We start from the raw sequence: 21,749 nt of genomic DNA on the forward strand, positions 1-21,749 counted from the left end.
TGCAAAGAGTCCAATTCGAATAGATTCTGAACTGCACCCTTCTCACTGTCATTAGGAATCTCCATTTTCATTTTATAAATTCTTTAATTGTCAAGCGATCAAAAACGTTTAAAAGCTGCCTGGGTTTCACGTGTGGTTTTAGTCATTGTCTAGATATTTTGCGTTGGGTTGATACAAATAGTTGTCGAGTACTTAAACGCGTGAAAATTAAATCGTTTTACAATTACTAGAGACAATACAGATAGATTTTCGGTTGGGGCGAACGCACACCTCACGCCATTATGAGTAATCAGCAACGTTTCGATAACTCGGGCAGTGAAGATGGCCAAGTTCGAAGCGCAGGCGATGATGATGATTTTCTCAGGTCAGTATTACACCCCCTAAATTGTAAGTCGCATTCGTACGAGAAAGTTCTGTAATCACGCTTTTTTTGGAAAAATCTCACTCCCTAAGTCGAACGAATGAAATTTGATTTTTTTTCGTGATTCAGTGGAGTGGGATGTCGTCATACAAAGAACAGACGAAAAATTCTCTCCCACACCTGTTATCCTTGCGACCGCGACTACCTTTTCCTTCCCTCCGCCCTCCCAACGTTTTTCGTGCGTGTGCGACTGATTACTCCCGATTTCACCGAGACGAATGCCACCAAAAGATGCAAAACTATTTTGCCAACAAAATCTGAATCCTTTTTACATTTCTAATCAATTTCAAATGGATGCTTATTGATATGAAATTTTTTCAAATAGGCCACAAAATAGTGTGTACTCTCTCATGTGTCCACTAAAAAATGTGACCGATGCGCGCGATGGCCAAACATGATCCAAACCTAAGACCACTTTTAAATCTTAATCAAAAAAGTAAATATATTTTTGTTTTATATAAAAAACAAACAACTGCAAAGTCTACATAAATAATCGCCGCAAAACGCTGCAACGACTGCTCTAAGTCACACATCGAATTGCACAGAGCCATGCAATGCGGGCGTGCGGATTCCCAGATCGATTAAATGCACATCAAACCGCCTGGCCTGGAAAGGTGGTTTGGACAGTATCGAATGTCGGGGTAATTACTTGTTTCATTTCTGCTTTTTACTCGTTTTGCGTATTGACAATCAATCGGTCGCGAACTGATGAGTTTCGGCTGCGAGATTATTAACGTAAATAAAAGACAAGGCGGCCAGTACGTCGGATATTGGCCCGTGAGAACTGCGACGTAGAGAGAAAGAAATTTAAATCGAGGATTTCCCTTATTTCTGGTGTCTATTTTCGAACTACGTGAAACATGAGACATGCAACACAATTTTTGTGTGGATTCTCAGGGAAAAGAGACAAAATTGCATTGAGATTCGCATTTCGTCGCCGTCGTCATGGAGCAACAAACCGCGTCTGCTTCAAGATCACTGCTGACGTCGTTGAGGTCGATTAAACATTCGTTGCTTGGACGCCAATCCTACTCAGACGTGAATTGAACCAAATTAGCTCTGGTAAGTTAATGACTTTCTGATAACGCTCTAAATGTTCTTTATTTGCACGTACTCGCCCACAAAATGGAATGAAATTCTGTTGCTGGACTCGTGCTAGGATGATGTGTGAGGCGAAGCGTTGTAGTGAGTGAATGGAAGGAAGAAATAAGGTTTGTAGAGTAAAATTAATATTTATTTTCCGTGGAAATTATATAGGAAGTGATCGGAAGTGTATATATATAATTTAAGAGTTCAATGGGCCATTGGAGGTGAAGATATGTTTGCGGTAGTGGTAGAAATTTGAAATCGACCCAAATCATTAGGAATCAATGACATGCTCTGTAAATAATTTCTTCTGCAAACATCATTTCAGTCCCATTAGCTTATCGTCTTTAATAACTCAACTACCCTCTGTCGTTTTTCCTGTCGAATTTGGATTTAGCGCCCCAAAACTATTGGTATATCAGAGGCTCCGTGTATTAAAGGAACAAGTCAAATTCCGAATCCCCACATTATAATTGGCATAACTAAAAAGATTATCCAGGGCCAAGTAAAGTGGGGTATCCCGTTTCTGATAAAAGACAATAGGAACTCTGACTATAAACTTAGTCATCATATCTTGCAGTAACGTCGTGGTTTCCTTCAAGTGATCGATCTACTGCTACTTCTGATTAGTTTATTTACAGTACCTGAACCGTACGCCGACAATTTTTCCACTGCGAATTGCATAGCTGACGAAGTTTGATGGACGCTTCAACTTGATCAATCTGTCAGTATTTAGTGGCCAGATTAAAGGTAGGACCGCATATATGCCACGCGGTGCGACACTACATTCAGCAACAACTGCTGCGACGGGGCATGTCTATACTGCATTAGCGCGGCAGCCAGCTGCATGTTTTGACATTTTAACAGGTGGATCTAAACCAAAACATGAAAAATCGTAGCAGTCAACTCAGTTATGATATGCAAATGGCACGCGACACTGCAAAATATCCCCTGCTGAATGTCGCTCAAGTGTGTATTGCTATCTGTAAAACCACGTTAAGCGACCCGGCCACCAATTGCACTGCCTGTCAAAATATCTTTATGTGGTTTTGCAGGCAGCAATACACACTTGAGCGACATTGCCCGACGTGACATTTAGCCAAGCGACGCGACGTGGCCAAATTGCCCGGCAGGGGATATTTTGCAGCGTCGCCTGTCATTTCCATATAATGAACTCAGTTGACTGCCACGATTTTTCGGTTTTGGCCTGTATCCGCCTGTTAAAATGTCAAAATATATAGTTGTTAGTAGTTAGCTGCCGCGCTAGTGCAATATAGGCATACCGCATCGCGGCAGTTGGGCAAAATGGAGGGTTCATACCTTAAAGGTACGACTGGACACGACCACAAACTGCACTGTCCGTCAAAATATCGATATGGTTTTGTAGGCAGCAATACATATTTGAGCGACATTGTGCAACGCGACATTAAGCTTAGCAGCAGCGAATATTTTAAGGTACGGCCCCATATACGCTACGCGACCCGACACTATATTCAGCACCGCCGCTTGACTGAATTTCGCGTCGTACAGTGTCGCTCATGTATATATTGCTGCCTATAAACCCATATAAAGATACAGGGTAGGCCATTTAATGCGGGCCCATTTGTTTCTGGAAAAAACATGAAAAAAACCATTTTTTGCTGTTCATATTAAAAATCATTTATTTTAGTTCAAGAACATTTGTGCCAGATATTTTTTGAAAATGATATCTTTTGGCCTTGATGGCCAAATGTGCTCTTTTTTAGCATTTTCCATCGTTTTGGCCAATGTTTCGGCCGATATGCCGGCTATTTCGCGTCGAATGTTGTTTTTGAGTTGAGCTAGAGTCTTTTGGATTGTTGATATATACCTTGGATTTGAGATAGCCTCACAGAAAAAAGTCTGGTGGCGTCAAATCTGGTGATCTCAGTGTTCATGGAAAATCACCATCTTTCGATATCTATCAACCTTCCGGGGAACAATGAGTTAAAAAAATCGATTGTAGCGCGTGAAGTGTGGCAAGTTGCTCCGTCCTGCTGAAACCACAAGCCTTCCATGTCATTTTCTTCGATGATGATAAAATCACGAATCATGGTCCGATAACGCTCGCCATTGATGGTAACAGAGGCTCCTTCGTCATTTTCAAAAAAGACCGGTTCAATGACCTTTTCCGCACAAACAACACACCACACAGTCACTTTTTGGTCGAGGAGAGGTTGTTCTTCAATTAGTTGAAGATTTTCGGTAGCGTAGAAGCGACAGTTTTGCTTATTTACGCCTCCATTTAACTGAAAATGGCCCTCGTCTGGCATGATGATTTTTCGCCAAAAGTCTGGTTCATTACAATTCAAACAATTTCGACGGCCCATTTGGCATAATCAAGATGTTTCGGATAATCAGTTGGGTTTTTAATTTTTGTGCTAATTGAATTTGTACGGAATTTTTTTTAAATCGATACGAATTATGCGCCTTAGTGTGGTTCTTGCAATGCCTAACTTTTGGGAACGGCGATAACTCAATGTTTTCGGAGTCTCCTCCTTGCGTACGGCTTCAATATTCACCTAAAACTGACAAATTGGTGGCAGTCACGGGGCTCCATTATATGGAAATGACACTCCAAAATATTCTCTGCCAGGGAACTTGGCCGCGTCGCTTGGCTGAATGTCGGGTCGTTCAAATGTGTATTGCTGCCTGCTGCGTAGCGTAGATGGGGTTATCGAAATTCTACTGTATATGAATAGTCCGGTCAGACTGATAGTATATTACTGTTTTCCTCGTTCTGCCGCAGAACGTAGTACTTCTCGACTGAGTTCTGGTCGATGACTGATGACTGTCGTCTCCCACCCTTTTGTTTTTCGTCAGACAATACGTGGACAAGATCACGGAATTGACGCCATTCTGATCGTGTAAATGCTGTCTCGAGTAAAACAGCATTAAATAAAATTTGGCGTTGAGAGAACTGCATTATTGTTGGCAAAGGGTTGTATATTCTTCAAATGCAAATAAAGCGACTGTTGGCGATTCATTGAGGTGGTTGGAAATACATTTGAACGCATATAGTGAATTATGTTGCGTATCCAAACCGAAAGCAGCTATACGTTGAAACAGGTCTAGAACATGTACATAGTATAGCCATAAGTTCTGTCAGTCAAACAAATCTTTATTTCTCACGAAGTAATAAACCAAATCAATTGAAAAGTACACCATTAGAAAAGGGAAACATAGAGCTTTCAAACGATTAAAAGAAATTATTCAAAATGGCTGCCGTTACCAGCTACAGAGACCCGAAGTCTGTGAGGCCATGCATCAATCAGTTCACGCACGGTATGGAGCGGGATTTCTCGAGCTGCACGCACGATGCTGGCCTTCAAACTCTCCAAATCGGTGTAAGCTCGATTGCAGGCAGTCTCCTCAGCCCAAGGCTGTAGTCCAGAGCATTCAAATCTGGGCTGCCTGAGGCCCATTCATCCGCGGTTATGAAGTCAGGAACATATGCCGCTAACCACTGCTGAATTACCATGTGAGCGGGGACCGAGTCCTGCGAATAGATATTTACTCAATAGCTCGGCCACATCCTCTAACATCTTTTCGTACACGTTCGCATTGGTTTTGACGTCGGCCCAGCAGAAATGAATATCAATTACTCTGTGATATGAGACGCCCGGATGAGCAGCACATCGAGTTCGCCGTATTTCCTTCAGTTTTGTCGTTAACATATGGCTAACGCACCGCCGGTACGCACCAAGACCAATATCTTGACGGAGGTGGGATATGGTTAGGTACTCTCCGTGCGCAGTGTTACCAGTTTCGGTGGCCTAACATTTCTCGCTATACGCATCGACTGACAGAACTTATGGCTATACTATGTATATCCAGGGTTCGCTTGGTTTAAATTTGGTGTAATATCGATATTATATTAGGCTGTGAAAATATTTTCGAGTTACTCGTTGATAAAACGGCGGTGAATTCGCAATGCCAGATGTTAGGCAAAGAAAGCGATCGCTATTACCTGAGCAGTCCACTACAAAAGTCTTTACTTATTGTTGTGTTAATGAGAGAAGGACATTTTGCTTAATGACCGACTGACGGCACCATCAGCACCGTAGTTGAAGAGCCAATCAAACGAATAAAATCGGGGAAAGTAGCAAGACCTAGCGATATCGCTTCCATTGCATTATTGAGGAGGGCAGAATACCATTTGACTCACAAGAAAGCAACGCCGCACCAATATGAAACAAAGTCCAGCAGATATTCAAAGAGAATTTTTGAAAGCACGACATCGTTCAAATTACCGTGAACAAGGCTGGCTGTCAAGAACTGCATAATCACTGACGCCATGCACGGTGTACGGTTGCTCATGGAAAAACTTCCGTCCGTCCCTACATTGTCTGGACCTAGAGAATGTGTACGACCCAAACTTATTTGGTATGCATTGCGCAAACACCTTGTATCAGAGGAAGGTATACTCGTATAGAAGCCACTCTGTGTCTATGTCAATGTTTATCAAAGAAGCACCCTCCCATCTCTTTATCTCTCTCTTTATTTATGTCTTACACTGTTCGTGTGCATTGTCACGAGGGATATCCAATGTCCTACACACTGTTCTTTGCAGATGTTTTTCTAGCGCCTCACCGCAAAGGATACAGTCACTGTCAGTGACAGCATCCTGCCAAGGAATGAGCAATTTAAATATCTCGGATCAATGCTCTCAGTCAACCGTACTATGTAATTGCATCACGCTTCAGTGCAGTTTGGGTGGCGTTCCACATCTGGCGTTCTTTGTCCGCGATCGATATGGGGTTGCACTTAGAAAAATTGAAAGATAGCGTAAGAAGTGTCTTCCAGGGTATGATCAAGTAATTCCACCGACGAGAACGCATTTGCTAAGATTTGCCTGAAAATCAACAACGGTGGCTTGATACGCTGGATGATCATTTGAAAATCCTCCTAGAACTGGAGAGTTCGATCTAGACGGCCCGACTATGCTACTGGATGAGATGAAGGCTCTAGATATAGAAAAAGTGACAAGAGCAACCCAAACATGAAAAACATCTCTCCTTTACTGTGCCCCTAGCTGAATTCACTGGTATGTAAGACTCTAATAGGACCAAGAATATAGCCGAGACAAGGGATGAATTCGATCTAGACGATCCAGCCTGCTACTCGTCATCGGGAGAAAGGCCTGAGAGGTAGAAGTCAAAAGTGTTTTTTAATGGAATCGAATAAGGAAAATTAATTGAAATATTGTCCAATATGATCGATGATCTGCCGCCACCGTGTGGCCAGAGCTATTGTTGGACTTTCAAAGTCCTTGTAACAACTTTTTGTATTCGATTTTTTTTTCCTAAGTCTGGCCTTATTCGTATTTTTCATAACCCTCATAAAATGAGTTACTGTCAATGTAGATTATCTTATCCATAATCCCCGCACTTTTCGTAGATCTGCATTTCTTTGCTTTCGGTAAATGAAGCGTTCACGTGGCGAATATTTCTGTTTTGCAATTCAAATGACTTCTAACAGCTTAACACGCATTTTTCCTGCAAGAAACGCTCTTCATTCGCCAAATTTTCAGAGAATGCTCATCTAGACCTAAAAGAAAATTACTGACTGCGGTTGCATAATTACCTAATTGCAATTATAATGATGTATTTATGACAACTTTTAATTGTATGAAGGTATGGAGAGTGAAATCTGAGTCCTTAAGGGATTGGGGAGTATCCAGCCCGAGAAACTAGTTTCGGTTCATTTCTGGTTTACGAAAAGTACATTTTTTGCAATAATATTTCTGGCCCCAAATGTGTGTGGCAGTGCTGCATCTAAATGATTGGGTCAGCAATCCTGATCGGATAATAGTTTCATTCAAAGTGGTTTATTGCCGCGAATCAGACAACTCGCCTACCCCGTCGTTTTGTAACTGATTCCGTCTTCACTATTCGATTATTCCACCAAAATGTCAGCGGTTTAAGAACTATGATGGGGCCTCTAATTTGCTGCCTTGGTTCAACATCTGTATTGCAGGAACTTGATTTTGATGATAAAATATTAAGCTCACTGGGAAGATGAGTTGGGTTGCAACACGAAAATTCATTGGTGGTGCGTTCCTGAGTGCAATTAAGGATCTTTTTCACGCTTGTCTCCTCTTATGATTGTGATGACTTACATGTCTCCCTGCCTAAATCTGTTTCTGGTGTCTATTTCTCCTGTATTTGTCCCTCCCTCTTGAATGAAGAAGTGCTTGATAATTTGCCTGATCTCCTTACTATCATCCATATCGTACAATACGTATAGGCGAAAAACAAAATACCCACCCGTCCTTTTGCATGTATGCGGAGCCCTTTTTAAACTCCACACAAATTCATGTCACTTATTGTATGTATCTCCACTAAATTGGATTGAATTGACGTGGCCATTTTTGAGAAAAGTGCATTTTTTGTGACAAACAAACTGATTTTAATAACCCTTTGTTTTGCATCAAATTTTGAAAAAGACACGTAACCGATACTTGATTCCCAACTTTCTGGTTCCAGCCAACTCCCCGGTACCATTCGGTCATTTACTTTGCCCTTACTTCTCTCTCTAGTGTCCGGATTAGTGAATGGTTACAGCACAAGGCTGTCGTACGGAAAGTTGCGGTTCACTGGTGACAGTGGGATTTGTATCGTGATTCGACGTCGGATACCAGTCGACTCAGCTGTGAATGAGTATCGAAGTCAAATCAGGCTGATAATCGCGGGCGAGGGTAATGCTGACCACATTGCCTCCTACAGTGTACTGTAGTGTACCGTTACGGTTTTGAATGAAGTGCTTTAACACACTTCAGGGCCCTGCTCCATTTGGATTATTGCGCCAAACGATTATTATTATTATTACTTCTCTCTCGTCGCCCAATGCTTCTTCTACACTCTTCTAGGTACAGACTATTCTGAGCCGCTCGTCGTTCTTCTCCTCACTCAACTTGACAATAATATTGGAACTTGCCCCCTTGAGCTTCCTAATCTGTTCCTAGTTAACCCGATTCTAGATAAAACACCCGACGAATGCACTTTCCGCTCCTTTGAAAAGAGGACATTATTATCCATATTCCCAAAAGCGAAGAACTTAGTTATTGGCATTGAAACTTCTGCATTTCATGAAAATTTATTGCACTCTAAGAGGTGTATGACGACATCATCATAGTGAAGTTATAGGAACGGCGGGGTCTATGGGGACACTTTAAATTTCCTTTTCAATTACTCAAGGCACACATTTGTATGTATATGTATCTGCTAATTAAGTTTGCGGGCAGTGTCCAATAGGATAGATTTGTGTGTACGTTAGTACCAGTGGTATTTACTTACCACCACAAAGTACATATTTGTATGACTGCACGAGGTAAAGTGGAAATACGTGAAGATACGTCAGATCAATTTGGATAGGCAACGTTTGTTTATTTAGGGCTAGCAAAATATTGATGGCTTTGATATGTATGTACATATGTATATCTAGAATTTAGCAATTAATGAAGGAGTATTTCGCATTTTTTGCTATGTACGAATAGAAAACCGTGCATAGGGAGATAAGATGAACACAAAATCTTTTACCTGAAGCGTCCGGCTTCCGCTATCGCGACTAGTTTCATTAATGACATTGTGGCGGAGCAAGTAATTTGCGTGATAATGGTACGCAATTGTGAACGCTCTGAGAAAGAGTCGGGCATGGCTTTGAAATACAATTGGCAGCCACTAAAAAATAGCTTTTCAAAGTCACTTTGTTTGAGTCAAGAGCGAAGTAAAAGAGTCAAAGACAAGGCCAGACATTCGCGTTGTGCATTAGTTTAACAAATAGTTTGTTAATTGTAAATAAAATAGTTACATTAAAATAAGTTACAATACAAAATGATCCCTTAGTCTAGTGCTCTTGCTTATTATGCGCAGACGTCCATAAATGGCTTGCCCTTGTTTTGTCTCCGCCGGACTGTGCTTTCATGATTAAAGTTGGTGCATTGGTGTCCTGTGAATAAACTGACTCTAAACTTCACCAAATTTCAACAGTAGCAGTAATACACCGTAATTGCTCATTTCAGCTTCATTTCAATATCTACTTCGTCGAAATCGTTGTGTTTTCAAACTGTCTGCTTTTACCCTGTGTTTCTCTTCCGATTTTACCTCAATCCAGTCCACTTAACATTTCGAATCTTCGTTAGAAACATCTTTATATATTCTGCAAGTGGTTCTCCCTTCCGCCTTGCTTTTTATCAAAACAGAACCTTATTAAAGTCGGTTCGTAATCTGTCCGCCTGGTCTGCGTGTCTGTCATACGCATTTTTCTCAGAGAGTTACAGCTATTCACATGGAATTTAGTACAAAGGTTGGAACAGCGAATCCTCATCCCCCGTTAAACTTGAGGAGGATCGCCAAATATGTAAAAGGGGAGCGCCAATAACTTCACGTGGCCTCACAGAAAATAATCGAGAGATATGAAGTCGCACCACCTTGGAGGCCAATTGCAAATTCAGTTAACGATATCACATCGCCAAATTTTGATTTCAATAAGTCGACGGTTGCGGTTGTCGTATGGCACATAGCGCCATCCTGTTAAAACCATATTCATATTTTCTAACAAATCATTGATCATGGTGCACTAACGATCTTCGGTTTAATTTTTGAAGAAATAAGGTCCATTCATGCCACCATATAAATTTCGATCTTCTTCCTCTCTTCAGTATGCATATTTCTTCGACGTATTGGCATCATTTAGAGAGAATGTAGTATGAAAATTTTGGTAGTTTAACGAGTCTATTATTATGTTGCATTACGTCCTTAAGAACTATAGTATGTCAAGCAAATTTTAATATATTCCCTACTTGCAAGTATTTAAATTTGTCATATGGTATTAATTGTACAAGTGCCGGACACTGCCAGAACGTGTATGAAGGTTTCGACACGCTCCGCACAGAACGTGCAGGCAATGTTCATGGATATACTTAGCTGCCCCATGAGATAGTTTACTCAGCAGTGAGTATTCCCACTGTAATCTGAGGGTTCTTCTTGGTGAGGTTTAAACAGTCCTTCGTGCATTTGGGTTCGTGTCCTTCCATGAGTACCCTGGACTGCTCCATTCCTAGTAGGCTCGCCCATTATATTTCCCTCAGCCGTTACTATTCATTTTTTAATGTCGTAGCTGCAAACCCGTTTTCGATTCTACAGGAGGGTTCTGGCCCGTGTAGAAGCATCGCTGCTCCCTTCCTGGCCAGTTTGTCCATTGCCTTCCAACCCAATACGGTCTGGCATCTAGAGTATCCAGACGTTAATGTGCGAGCTGATCATATTTAGTCTGTCAAGGCATTCCCATATCAGTTTAGAGTTCTCCTGTTTGAACTTAAGTGCCTTGCTTGCAGCTTAGCTGTCGATTAGAATAGCAATGTCCTGCTCCTTTGGAGGTTGAAGGAGGGGTATCTGTCTATGGCGTATATGCCTGGAATATGCTAGTCCGCTTATCCATTAGTTCAAAGTATATTTTCCTTGGATCAATAACCCCGGTTCCCGCTCCCTCTGCTGTTAGGGATCCGTCAGTGTACCAAGTGATCAGTTGCTGGTTTAAGCCCTATGCCACATCCAGGCTCTTCCAGTTTGCCTTGTCACTCCAGCGTGCTTCGAATTTCTTATCGAAGCGAAACCCCGTTTTCATGTTCCCTTGGTATCAATAATTCGGGGTACTGACAGAAGAAGTATTCTTTGAACACGGATTGATTTGGAGACCACAATCTACGCCTCGCGATGACTGGTACAACGGTTCTGGTTTATACCGAGTGCAAGCTCAGTATTCATACTACTGGATGCGAGGTCTATCTAAGACCTCTCCCGCAACTAGAGGGTACAGCGCAACTCCATGTTTTAGCCCATGAAGAGCTCCGTCTGCGGTGGGACCATGAAACTCACACAAAGTTGCAATCGCAAACAACCGGGCCGAGAGCATATCCCCCATGGGTTCTAAGGGAACATATTCTCTCAGAGGGCCACCCCAGTTCCAATGGTACCACATAACCTTCGGTGAGGTTTTGTGGCAAGAGTCACTTCAGATTAAACTTGTAGATTCGGGTCTGATCGTTCTCCTCGTGCGTGGCGACTGCACTTCCCAACGGGTAATATGTGGTATGAAATCTATCCAGAGTTCGAGGGATGACTTGCTCAGATGCGCGATAATGTGCGCCATAAAAATCACAAAGTTGTCTATAAATTGCGCGAATTGATGACTGGTTTTAATAAAGTAAATCTGGATAATTCGGTGGCGTTGTTCAGAGTATGCTGACGATAAGTGTCAAAAAATGAGCGCAGTATGACATTTCGTTTGATAGTTAACCCTTTCTTAAGTTCTAACGGGTTTAAGCACCCATGATATATGCACTGCGAGCTTTGTATAGATGAAACCAGCGTGTGTAATTCACAAAACCTTCATGTCTGAAGCGCTGGGCCTTGAGTTTCCAAATTGTTTTATTTTATTTTTAAAGAAGGAAGTCATAGTAATCGTAATTGTGGACCAAGTAAAGAAAACGAGGTCTATTTTTTTCTGTTTCTCTAATGACTTTCCCCAAGCCTTCACCAATCTTGACAAATTTCAAATATTTCGCCGAGGGTTCCTCATTTTTTTTTTGGGAGATTGATTGATTGATGTGAATATTACTTTGAGCTGACAAGATTCGAAATTTTTTGTATAAAAAAATTAACAACTCAACGACTCATTTGCCGGCCACTCTCGGATAGAAGGTTATTACCTGCAATAGAGTTACCGCCATATCTTAATGAGTGACCTATTCATTCCCATTACCGTCCTCTGATTAACAAGTTCATGAGTATTTGGTCCGTAAAGTTGTCCGTTTGTTATTATCTTAGGCAAGAGCACTCAGATGATGCGGCGCAGATAGGTATTTGATGAAAGCTTGGATTCTTCTAGTAATAATTTCATGTGCTAGTCTCATACAGCAGCAGAGAGAAAACATTATCATTGATGTTAGCGCATCTCCACATTTTAGACAACACAGAGAGCGATTTAGCGCTGTTAAGGTGTTTAGCGACTTTAAGTTCGGTGCCGTCGTTGGCAGAACCGTTAATGCAAATAGGAAGGGACCAACAACAAATCAGACCTAGGACCTTGGTTTTGTTAGTGTTTATCTTGTATCCGACTCTGCTTGTTTCCTTTTTCAAATCCAGAGTCATTTGTCCGAAGTCCATTAGCATAGTCGAGATGTTTGAGGGAAGATGACATTATTTATTGAATTCTTTTACGTTCTCAAACCAAGGCAGTATGAACAACATCGTCGATAACAAGAAGAAAATGTATCGGCGCAAAATGCAACTCTGGCTCCACTTTGCATTCGAAAGTACTTTGAGGTTTTGTCTTGATGTTTCCTCCATCACCTTTTGTCATTTGTACGGGTTTTCTTGCATATTTTCTAATTATTTCGCTCTGAATATAAACGAAGGCGAGCGAAAGTAATTGTTATTTCCGATATTCAGTGGAAGCTGATGGAGCACGATTGAAATGAAAAAATACTGATAGAGACAAAGTAGAACCAACACAGAAATCTTTATAGATTTAGAAAAGCTCGGAACTTGTAGCTAAAATCATTGTTTTTATTTTTGTCATTAAAGGAATGGAATGAATAATGGTTTGAGTAAATTTTGTGAAGTTCTATCTTATAACGCATTTAAATTATTTTTTATAAACGAATAACGTTGCACCAGGGAATCACTGGAGTACATCATGTCGACACTAACGAGCTGAACATTAGGAGTACGAAAAGATTCTATTGCTATTTTTTGTTATTGCTTAACGTCAACATTGGAATTTCCGTTTCTGTTAAGACATTTTATGAGACTTAGAATTTAAGGTTGTTCGAAGTGCCTTTAACTAATTTATTTGCCTTAAGTTGTTGAATAATTTCTTTAAGAACTTAACAGCATGTTTATCTCCATAAATTTCATGAGCAGGAGCTTTATCCTTATTTCTTCAATCACCACTCGCTACTTCGCATTTTCGCACACAAAATAAATTTCAAATCGAAAATAGACACCAAAAATAAAGGAAGGGAAAGCGGTTATATCTTCGACGTAACTTTATTCGAAATAAAAGACGCTTTAATTCTCCCAAATGAAATAATGGCCAAGAAACATCGGTTCACTGGAATGGAGTGCAGTCGCGAACAAAGTCCATAGATGACAACATCAAACAGAGCCAAAGACGGCAATCCAACGAAAGCATGAATGCTACGAACATGAGAGCACCCAGTACTCACTATAAATTCGTCTTGGTAGAAATATTATGGAAACACATGATTGCGGTGCTCTACAAAGGCTTCTGAAAAATCAACTGGATTTGATAATTTGGAATGAGCCTGAACGAAACGACTTGCCGACACGCAAATCTTCGAAGAATGCACGACTATGAAAGCTGGAAACGAAAATTTCACGCTAACATCAGGATAAAAGGAGGAGCGTCGTCGTTCAAGTCGTCGTCGTGTTGTAGTAGCGACACGCAATATCACATGACCAGACATGTGTCCATCGCATGGATTAACGAAATACATTATTTTCTATAATTTTTGTATCAATTTCTTATCATTTCAGTGATGATGATCAAGGTGAGTCAGCGTTTGAATCGCTTGATATCAAGCCACCACAAGCAGCGCGTGCCAATGCAGTAAAGAAACGTTCATTCAAGGAAAAGAAACATTCCAGAGAGCATAAACACAAGGACCGGGATCGCGACCGCGATCACAACCGCGAACGAGAAAGGTTAGTGAGGGAACGAGAAAAGGAACGATTTGATGACAGACGACATCGGCAACCGACTGGAGCTGGTCGAGAATGGGAAAGGCACTCAAAACGTCGCGAAAGGCACGATTATCACGATCAATCGGAACAACGTGTCCATGACTACCATGCACGGCAACAACACAAAATTCGTGATCGTGACAAGCGGCAAGTGTTGGATCCCCGCGATCGTGAGAGAGATCGAGATCGTGATCGCCGCAAGGGTCCTGCTGAGCATTATTACGAAAGCAAGGTTGATGCGGAACGGGCTTTAGAAGATCTCAGAACTCGCTTGTTAAGTAAAAGACACAAATATGTAAAGGAATTGTCTCGTTATCCGGACAGCCGCTCAGGTACAATAGAATCAAAGCGAGATGGACGTGATCGCCGGGAGAATATTGAACTGATAGATAGTCCAGAGCATTATAGTGATTACACATCTTCTTCAAATCGGACTGAAAAGAAAGATAAAAAGGAGAGACCGGAGGATCCAGAACAAGCTGCCAGACGAGCGCGTTTGCTTGAAGCCGAAAGACAGATCGCCCGTCAAAAAGAACTTGCCAAACAAGAGCTGGAAGCCCGCCGTGAACTACATCGGGAACGTAATCGTAATACAACAAAACGTCATCACGATAGTGAAGGAATCTTGAAAAAACACAAACGACCCAGGAAGCCGTCTCCTAAGGAGGAAGGTGAATATGAAGAAAAAGATGTTAAAATAATAGACAATGACAGCGACGAGGAAGAATCTACTGAGGATGAGGATGTCGGAAAAGATTCTGGATCAGATTCAGATTCTTTGTCCGGATCGGTGCATTCGCAGAAAGTACGACAGCAATCTGCCGAAGATGATGATGTATTACCAGGTAGTCCATTATCTGTCGGTGAATTAGCAAAATCTGAACACGGGAGACGATCAGGGTCCCGATCACCACGTTCATCACATTCAATGCGATCTCGTAGTCATTCTCGATCGGATCGTAGCGGATCCGTTCATTCAAGATCACCACGATCACACAGTAAATCAAGATCGCGCAGTAAATCTCGGTCACATTCAACCGATCGCTCAGTTCGCTCAATATCCAAATCGCGATCTAGATCGCGTTCACATTCACCATCGCGATCAAGATCTCGATCGGCTTCTAGATCAAGATCCCACTCGCATTCACGATCCAGATCACATTCTAGATCAGGATCGAGATCGCCTACATCACGCTCGCGATCCCGTTCACAATCAGTGGAGATCAAAGATCGAAAAAATACCGAAGAAGATATTGAGATGAAAGAGATCAAACCTTCGGATAGCAAAATTCCTGAACCCGCCAAGGAAGATGATTCACCGAGAGATGAAAAAGGTGAAAAATTGCCCAATTATTTCCCGGGAATTCAAGGATGTAGATCTGTCGAGGAATTCCAGTGTTTGAATCGAATTGAGGAGGGTACTTATGGGGTGGTCTACCGCGCTAAGGATCGCCGCACAAATGAAATTGTTGCCTTGAAACGACTCAAAATGGAAAAGGAGAAAGAAGGATTTCCGATTACTTCTTTGCGGGAAATCAACACCCTTTTGAAAGGACAACATCCGAATATTGTAACGGTCCGTGAAATAGTAGTTGGTAGCAACATGGATAAGATTTTCATCGTCATGGATTATGTGGAGCACGATTTGAAGAGCCTAATGGAGACTATGAAGCACAAAGAACAAACATTTTTCCCGGCAGAAGTCAAATGTCTGATGCAGCAGTTGTTGCGAGCGGTGGGACATTTGCACGATAACTGGATATTACATCGCGATTTGAAAGCTTCGAATCTACTCTTGTCGCATAAGGGCATTCTGAAAGTTGGAGATTTTGGGTTGGCTCGGGAGTATGGTAGTCCTTTGAAGGCGTACACTTCACTAGTCGTCACACTGTGGTATCGAGCACCAGAACTGCTGTTATGTACGAAGGAGTATTCAACGCCCATCGATATGTGGTCTGTGGGTTGTATTTTTGCGGAATTTCTCCAAATGGCACCTCTTTTTCCGGGGAAAACGGAGATGGATCAACTCAATAAGATATTTAAGGTAGGACGAATGAAATGTTATAAATAGAACAAATTCAATTAATTTTTTTTTGTATTTTTACAGGAACTAGGTACACCAAATGACAAAATCTGGCCCGGTTACAAAGATTTGCCTGCCGTACAGAATCTTATTAGTCAAAATCCACATTTCACCGAGTATCCAGTCTCAAACTTGCGGCGGCGATTCTCGAACAAAGCCAGTGAATTGGGAATGAGTTTGCTGCAAGGTCTTCTGACATATGATCCCAAGCAACGCTTCACGGCCGAACAAGCTTTGAAGAGCCCCTACTTTAAAGAGCTTCCGCTTCCCATCGATCCATCAATGTTTCCTACATGGCCTGCGAAAAGTGAGTTGGGCGCACGCAAGGCACTTGCTTCCTCGCCGAAACCACCGTCGGGCGGGTCGCAGTTCAAACAACTGGGCCGTGACGATATTCCAGCCGTTCAAACAGCTGCTAGTAGTAAGACTGGTTTTGTTCTTAATGCAAATATGGACCAACGACAATTGGCAATGGCGCCAGGGTTTAGTCTTAAGTTCTAGAATATTTGTAAGATGAATTGTAGAATGGTTTAAAAATTGAAGAATATTTTTTTTGTATGAAAGAAGATTGTAATGATCGACAAAAATGAATTCATGCTAGTTTTTCCCTTATTGCTGCAAATTTATTGTGTGCATGGGGAAATCACTCGAAGATATCATTTTTTCGTTAATTCACTGTTATAGTTGTGAAAATGTGAATGAATTACTTCTAATTAGTCTTAAATGTTTGTATAAAATAAGTTTTTAAGAAAAAAAAAGAAAAATAATGAAGAAATATAAATTTTCGAAAATTATTGAAGAAATATAGCGGAAAAACGTGAAAGATTGAAAATGGTGTTTTTAGTATTTGGAATCAACTAACTTTAGTTTATTGCAAAAGCTTCACTGAATTTCTTGTTATGCAACGAATAAGAAAACTTCCACTAAACGACCGAATAAAAAATTGGTAAGTGCTTTTCCAGCAAGAATAAAAAGCGCTTGTAGTGGAAACATACTGACTGGGGAGAGTCCTGAAAAGAGGCTCAGTCGCGAATGAGCCTAGTAAATTATCTTCGTAGCCTCGCTAGGACGGGTTTTTTCCCCATAAATGAAGTTTGGTAGGACATAAAATATGTCGGCAGGCTGTAGTATGGGGTAACATAACCCAAACTTACATGAAGCACTCCAATTATCCATTCATACTTTTGGAGCGCTATGAAAGAGGAATCTTAAACTTGCTCTAAGACTAGCAGCCTGGGATAAGGGTGGAGTAAAGGTAACATCTCCAATGTCGTAAAATTTGGAATGGTAATTATGAGCGTGACTGGACTGATCTTCCTCTGCATTTTGGAGACAAAAGTACATAGTTCAGCAGTTTGCAGGAGCTAGTGGTCATAATGAGAACCGGACGCAATATTTCAAATCACTAGTGAGAAGTAATGCCAGTGTCAAAGTACTTTGCATAATTTTCAATAACGTTTAGTGCTCGAACAAGAGTCGGGATTCTTTTAACGTCGCCAATCCCATTGTAGTTTTCGAAGTTTAAGCTGATGTTGGTTGTTCATTAAAACATATCGCATACCTCACGCATTTTGGTCAAATGTCTGTAGATTTGGAAAACGAGGCAAGCAGTCCAAAGCCAAGGTTCCTTTTCTAACGGTTCGTCACACTTTTTCTATCTGCATTAATAGTCAAACATCGATCTATTTGTCGATTAACGGTGCTAGATCTATTATTACTATTCTGTTCAAAATTTAGAACGCTTTTCATTATTTTCGAAGCTGGTAGTGCTGACGGCATATGCCCTAAAATTTATGATGCGAGAAAAAGGAATTATCTCTTCAATCGCTACAAAAGGCTGAATTTGGCAAGACATGGTAAAAAAAATCCGCTGCAGAAAAGTCTACATAAGCTGTATTCTTTTTTTGATCACCAGGGGCCTCTTGCAGATTCGAGGAAGGCTACATGCCGACATATCAGAAGAGCATAAACATCCTGTTCTCTTACGAGAGGACACTACATTACTTGCCTGATAATAAGGGAAGCGCACAAAAATATATTACAACGAAGCGTCTAGACAGTCCGTAATCACTTATGAACCCGCTATTGAAGAGTTCGGTTCGGTTTAACGGTAAACCAGCAAAGCAAAGTGAAATCGGAAGCGCGAAACAGGACGCAGAACCAGCGTACACCATCGCCGTCCGTGGACAGGTCACTTCTAATAACATCGCACAACACCTTCAACTGGCCGCCAGGGCCGTTACGGCCCAGGATATAACCAGTGAAGACTGTCCACCCATTATTATTGAGGATGACCAGAGCTTCCTTTTAGGGAACCTGCCCCCTCAATCCCCTCCAACCTAGACAGACACTCCGTCGTTTGTGACTCTACATCTGGCCTTCTGCCTCATTCCAGCTGAAGCACCCCTCCTTCACCGACCGGAAATCCACAGCTGTTCATCGCCTCTACACTCTTCCATTCCTAGGGACTTTTTCATGGAAGCCAGGTCCGTTTCAACATGTCATTCTCCTCCCTCTGGACCACAATTTCTGCCTTCTATCACAACTACCTTCGTCTTCCTCCTGAAGGCAGACCTGAAGCGTACTTAAAATTCCTCTTCAAATTGCTCTTCACAAGTCCCTCGAGGAAACTGATCCCAATCTTACTCTCCTAAACGAAACCTAGTCAAATCGGGACTAAGACCAAATATCATCCCATTAGATTCACTTGTTTCAAATTGCTTATTAGTAGTAGCGTCCTTCGAGTCCTAATCCGCTCTCTCTATTTCCAGGTGGTACAGGTTGCTACCTCACTCCCATTCTGTCCGAACCCTCGGAAATCACAGCCAGTTTTGACGTTTTCCCCCTTATTGGCGACCTCAACGCCAAGTATGTAACTTAGGACGATCCAGTTAACGGCTGCTCCTCACTGGCAGTTCACTCTGACCATCATGCCCTCAGTCTCTCTATGCATTCACAACTGAAATATGCGCCCACCATCAGTGAACATTCCGCTATTCTCTTCAACAACTGCCTGAATAACAGGCGCTTCCACACATCCTGGAAATCAGCTCTTCCAATATCTTCCTAAGAAGGATTGCTCTGGCGATCTCAAAGATATGAGGTCAATCTCTCCTCTATTCAATATTGTAAAAATTTTCGAACGCATCCTACTAATCCACCTTAAGAAGCACTACCCCCTATGACTCCACTTAATCAATTCGAATTCGAAAGCCTCAGATCCACTGAACAGGCAATTCTCTACCTGCAAGACCACATCCTGAATCACCTGGAAACAGACAATGTGCTGTAGTCTGTGCCTTAGATCTTGAAAACGCATTCGATTCAGTTTGGAAACAGGGTCTGCCATTGAAGCCAATCCAGGCTAATTACCCACCTCCCCCCCCCCCCCCCCCCCCCTTATTTAGAATACTTTTAGACTTCCTCTCCAAAAGAACTTGTCACGTGCGCTTCAACGGACTTCGTTCCATCGACTTCTCTGTAGACTCAGGAGGGCTCCATCCTAGGCCCAAACTTTTTAGCATCTTCCTCCACGATATTCCCCTGCCTCCTGTAAATTTCTCCTTTACGCCAACGGTAGCCCAGGCTGCTCCGCGCCCGGTCTTTCTCCCCCGCATAAGGAGGGATCCTCTTCGCGGACGACACCATACCTAACCGATAGAATCATTGCTTATTTGAGCTGGTAGGCCTTCACCGTTGATTGTCATAAATCAGAGGTTATTTGTTTTGAAAACCCCAGCGGGAAGTGCCACAGACGCACAGTGACAGAAAGTAAAAATCTATAACTACGCATTACCAATCACACTCCACACCAAAACAAAACATTAAATACTGTCTCAACAAACTTCAATTCAACTTCCATATGAGATAATCTGTAGCCAAAACTTCCAAGGCCTTAGCTGCCTTAAAAAACCTCCTCTTCTCTCGGGCCCTGTTTCCTGCTACTGAAACCTTTTCGTACAAAACCCTAATTCGACCAATTCTGACCTATGGTTTCCCAGCATGGGCTACCATGTCCCCCAACGTAGCCGAAGCCTTCCAACGGTTTGAAAGGACAATTCTCAGGAAATGTATGGCCAAATACACAAGGTCGAACCTAAAATTCCACAAAAATTCTTTCCTGTATGCTCTTTCCGGGGTTTGCATATAATAAACGGGTTCGGACAGAGAGGGCAAAGTTACTGACCGTCAACGACCCTTGTTATATCCGAACTAAGTCGACTTACATCTTCCAGTTGGCAGACCCGGATAATCGCTAGTCAACATGGTGGTGAACTAACGTGAGCGGCGATATATTTGTGGGGCTTGGGTTGAAGAACGATAAGAAGATCGTCTTGGAAGATGAGATTAGAAATATGGAAGGGAGAGTTCTAGTCGGAGGAGACTTTAGCGCCAGAACTCTCGAATGGTGGATGCCTCAACCAAATTTTCGAGGCACACATATTTAGGAGATAAGCGCCAGCACAAAACTTATTGTCCTAAATACCGATAACATTCCGACATTCCAACGTCCAGGTTGCGAGGGCACTATCCCAAACGTAACTTTTTCTACGGTGTAACTTAGTGTCAACGGTCCAACGATGGAAGGTAATGGAAGATTTCACGGCCAGTGATCACCAGTTCATTTTCTTTGAAGTGACTGACGGCTCTTCCCATTGTTCTGCTGTCGGGTAAACATCTACCAAGTGGAGCATGGACGTTGCAAAATTTGCCGAAGCTCTCTCAAGAGGGGTAAATCAGCCACAAGACCCAGGTGCAGACAGAAGAACTACAATTGAATCGCTAGTTCATTCAACAAGGAGCCTTATCACTACAGCTTGTCATGTATCGGCTCCCAAAGGGAGGAGGCGGGAATTGCCTGTGTCCTGGTGGACGGCGGGAATTGACAGGCCAATGGAGAAACTGCCTCAGACTTCTGGGGATTGCTCAGCGTGAGCAAGACAAGAGGCCAAGACAAGATGCTGCTTAGATCCGCAGAGTATAAAAGTGGTACAAATGAACTCTGTTACGAAATCAACATGCAGAAGGCACGCTGCTGTCAGGAACTAATCAACGACGTAAACCGAAAACCATGGAGCTTCAGATATAAGCTGGTTACCAAAACAAACTCAGTACCCATCGGTCACCCTGTTCTATGGAAGCAGCGAACATGGAAGGAATCATACAGTCCCTTTTGTCTGTCCACATCATCCGAACTGACACTGTCGATGAAGGATTGAGTACTGCGGAATGCCCAGTCTTAACTGGAAAGGAATGAAAGAAGGCGGTCCTGTCCATTAAGGACAAAAAAGCGAAAGTACCGGATAATATTCTCAGCGAAGTGTTGAAACTCGTATGTAAATAGAAGCCGAGCAGTAAATAGGAGCATTCA

The 21,749-nt window shown here is 42.1% G+C and overlaps 1 protein-coding gene across 2 annotated transcripts; it reads left to right on the top strand.

The window, feature by feature from the left end:
• Positions 1–91: 91 nt before the first annotated feature.
• On the top strand, positions 92–17,201 carry LOC119650046 (serine/threonine-protein kinase PITSLRE). 2 transcript variants are annotated; one of them, XM_038052530.1, is made up of 4 exons: positions 92–364; positions 747–1,062; positions 14,089–16,339; positions 16,403–16,879. In XM_038052530.1, exons 2-4 carry the CDS (start codon positions 1,007–1,009, stop codon positions 16,877–16,879), a joined length of 2,784 nt encoding a protein of 927 aa, XP_037908458.1. In that variant the 5' UTR covers positions 92–364; positions 747–1,006. The 2 variants fall into 2 exon arrangements, with proteins under 2 accessions (XP_037908458.1, XP_037908457.1); XM_038052529.1 differs by lacking the exon at positions 747–1,062 and having other exon boundaries at positions 93–364; positions 16,403–17,201.
• The last annotated feature ends 4,548 nt before the right edge of the window (positions 17,202–21,749 follow it).

Source organism: Hermetia illucens, chromosome 2, assembly GCF_905115235.1.
Source record: "Hermetia illucens chromosome 2, iHerIll2.2.curated.20191125, whole genome shotgun sequence".
Taxonomy (NCBI): Eukaryota; Metazoa; Arthropoda; class Insecta; order Diptera; family Stratiomyidae; genus Hermetia; species Hermetia illucens.

Bases quoted from the DNA above. Each gene is read 5' to 3' on its own strand.
- LOC119650046 (XM_038052529.1), top strand. From the start codon at position 282: ATGAGTAATCAGCAACGTTTCGATAACTCGGGCAGTGAAGATGGCCAA. The intron at 365-14,088 runs GTCAGTATTACA...TTATCATTTCAG, and splicing joins GATGATGATGATTTTCTCAG to TGATGATGATCAAGGTGAGT. The intron at 16,340-16,402 runs GTAGGACGAATG...GTATTTTTACAG, and splicing joins AACTCAATAAGATATTTAAG to GAACTAGGTACACCAAATGA.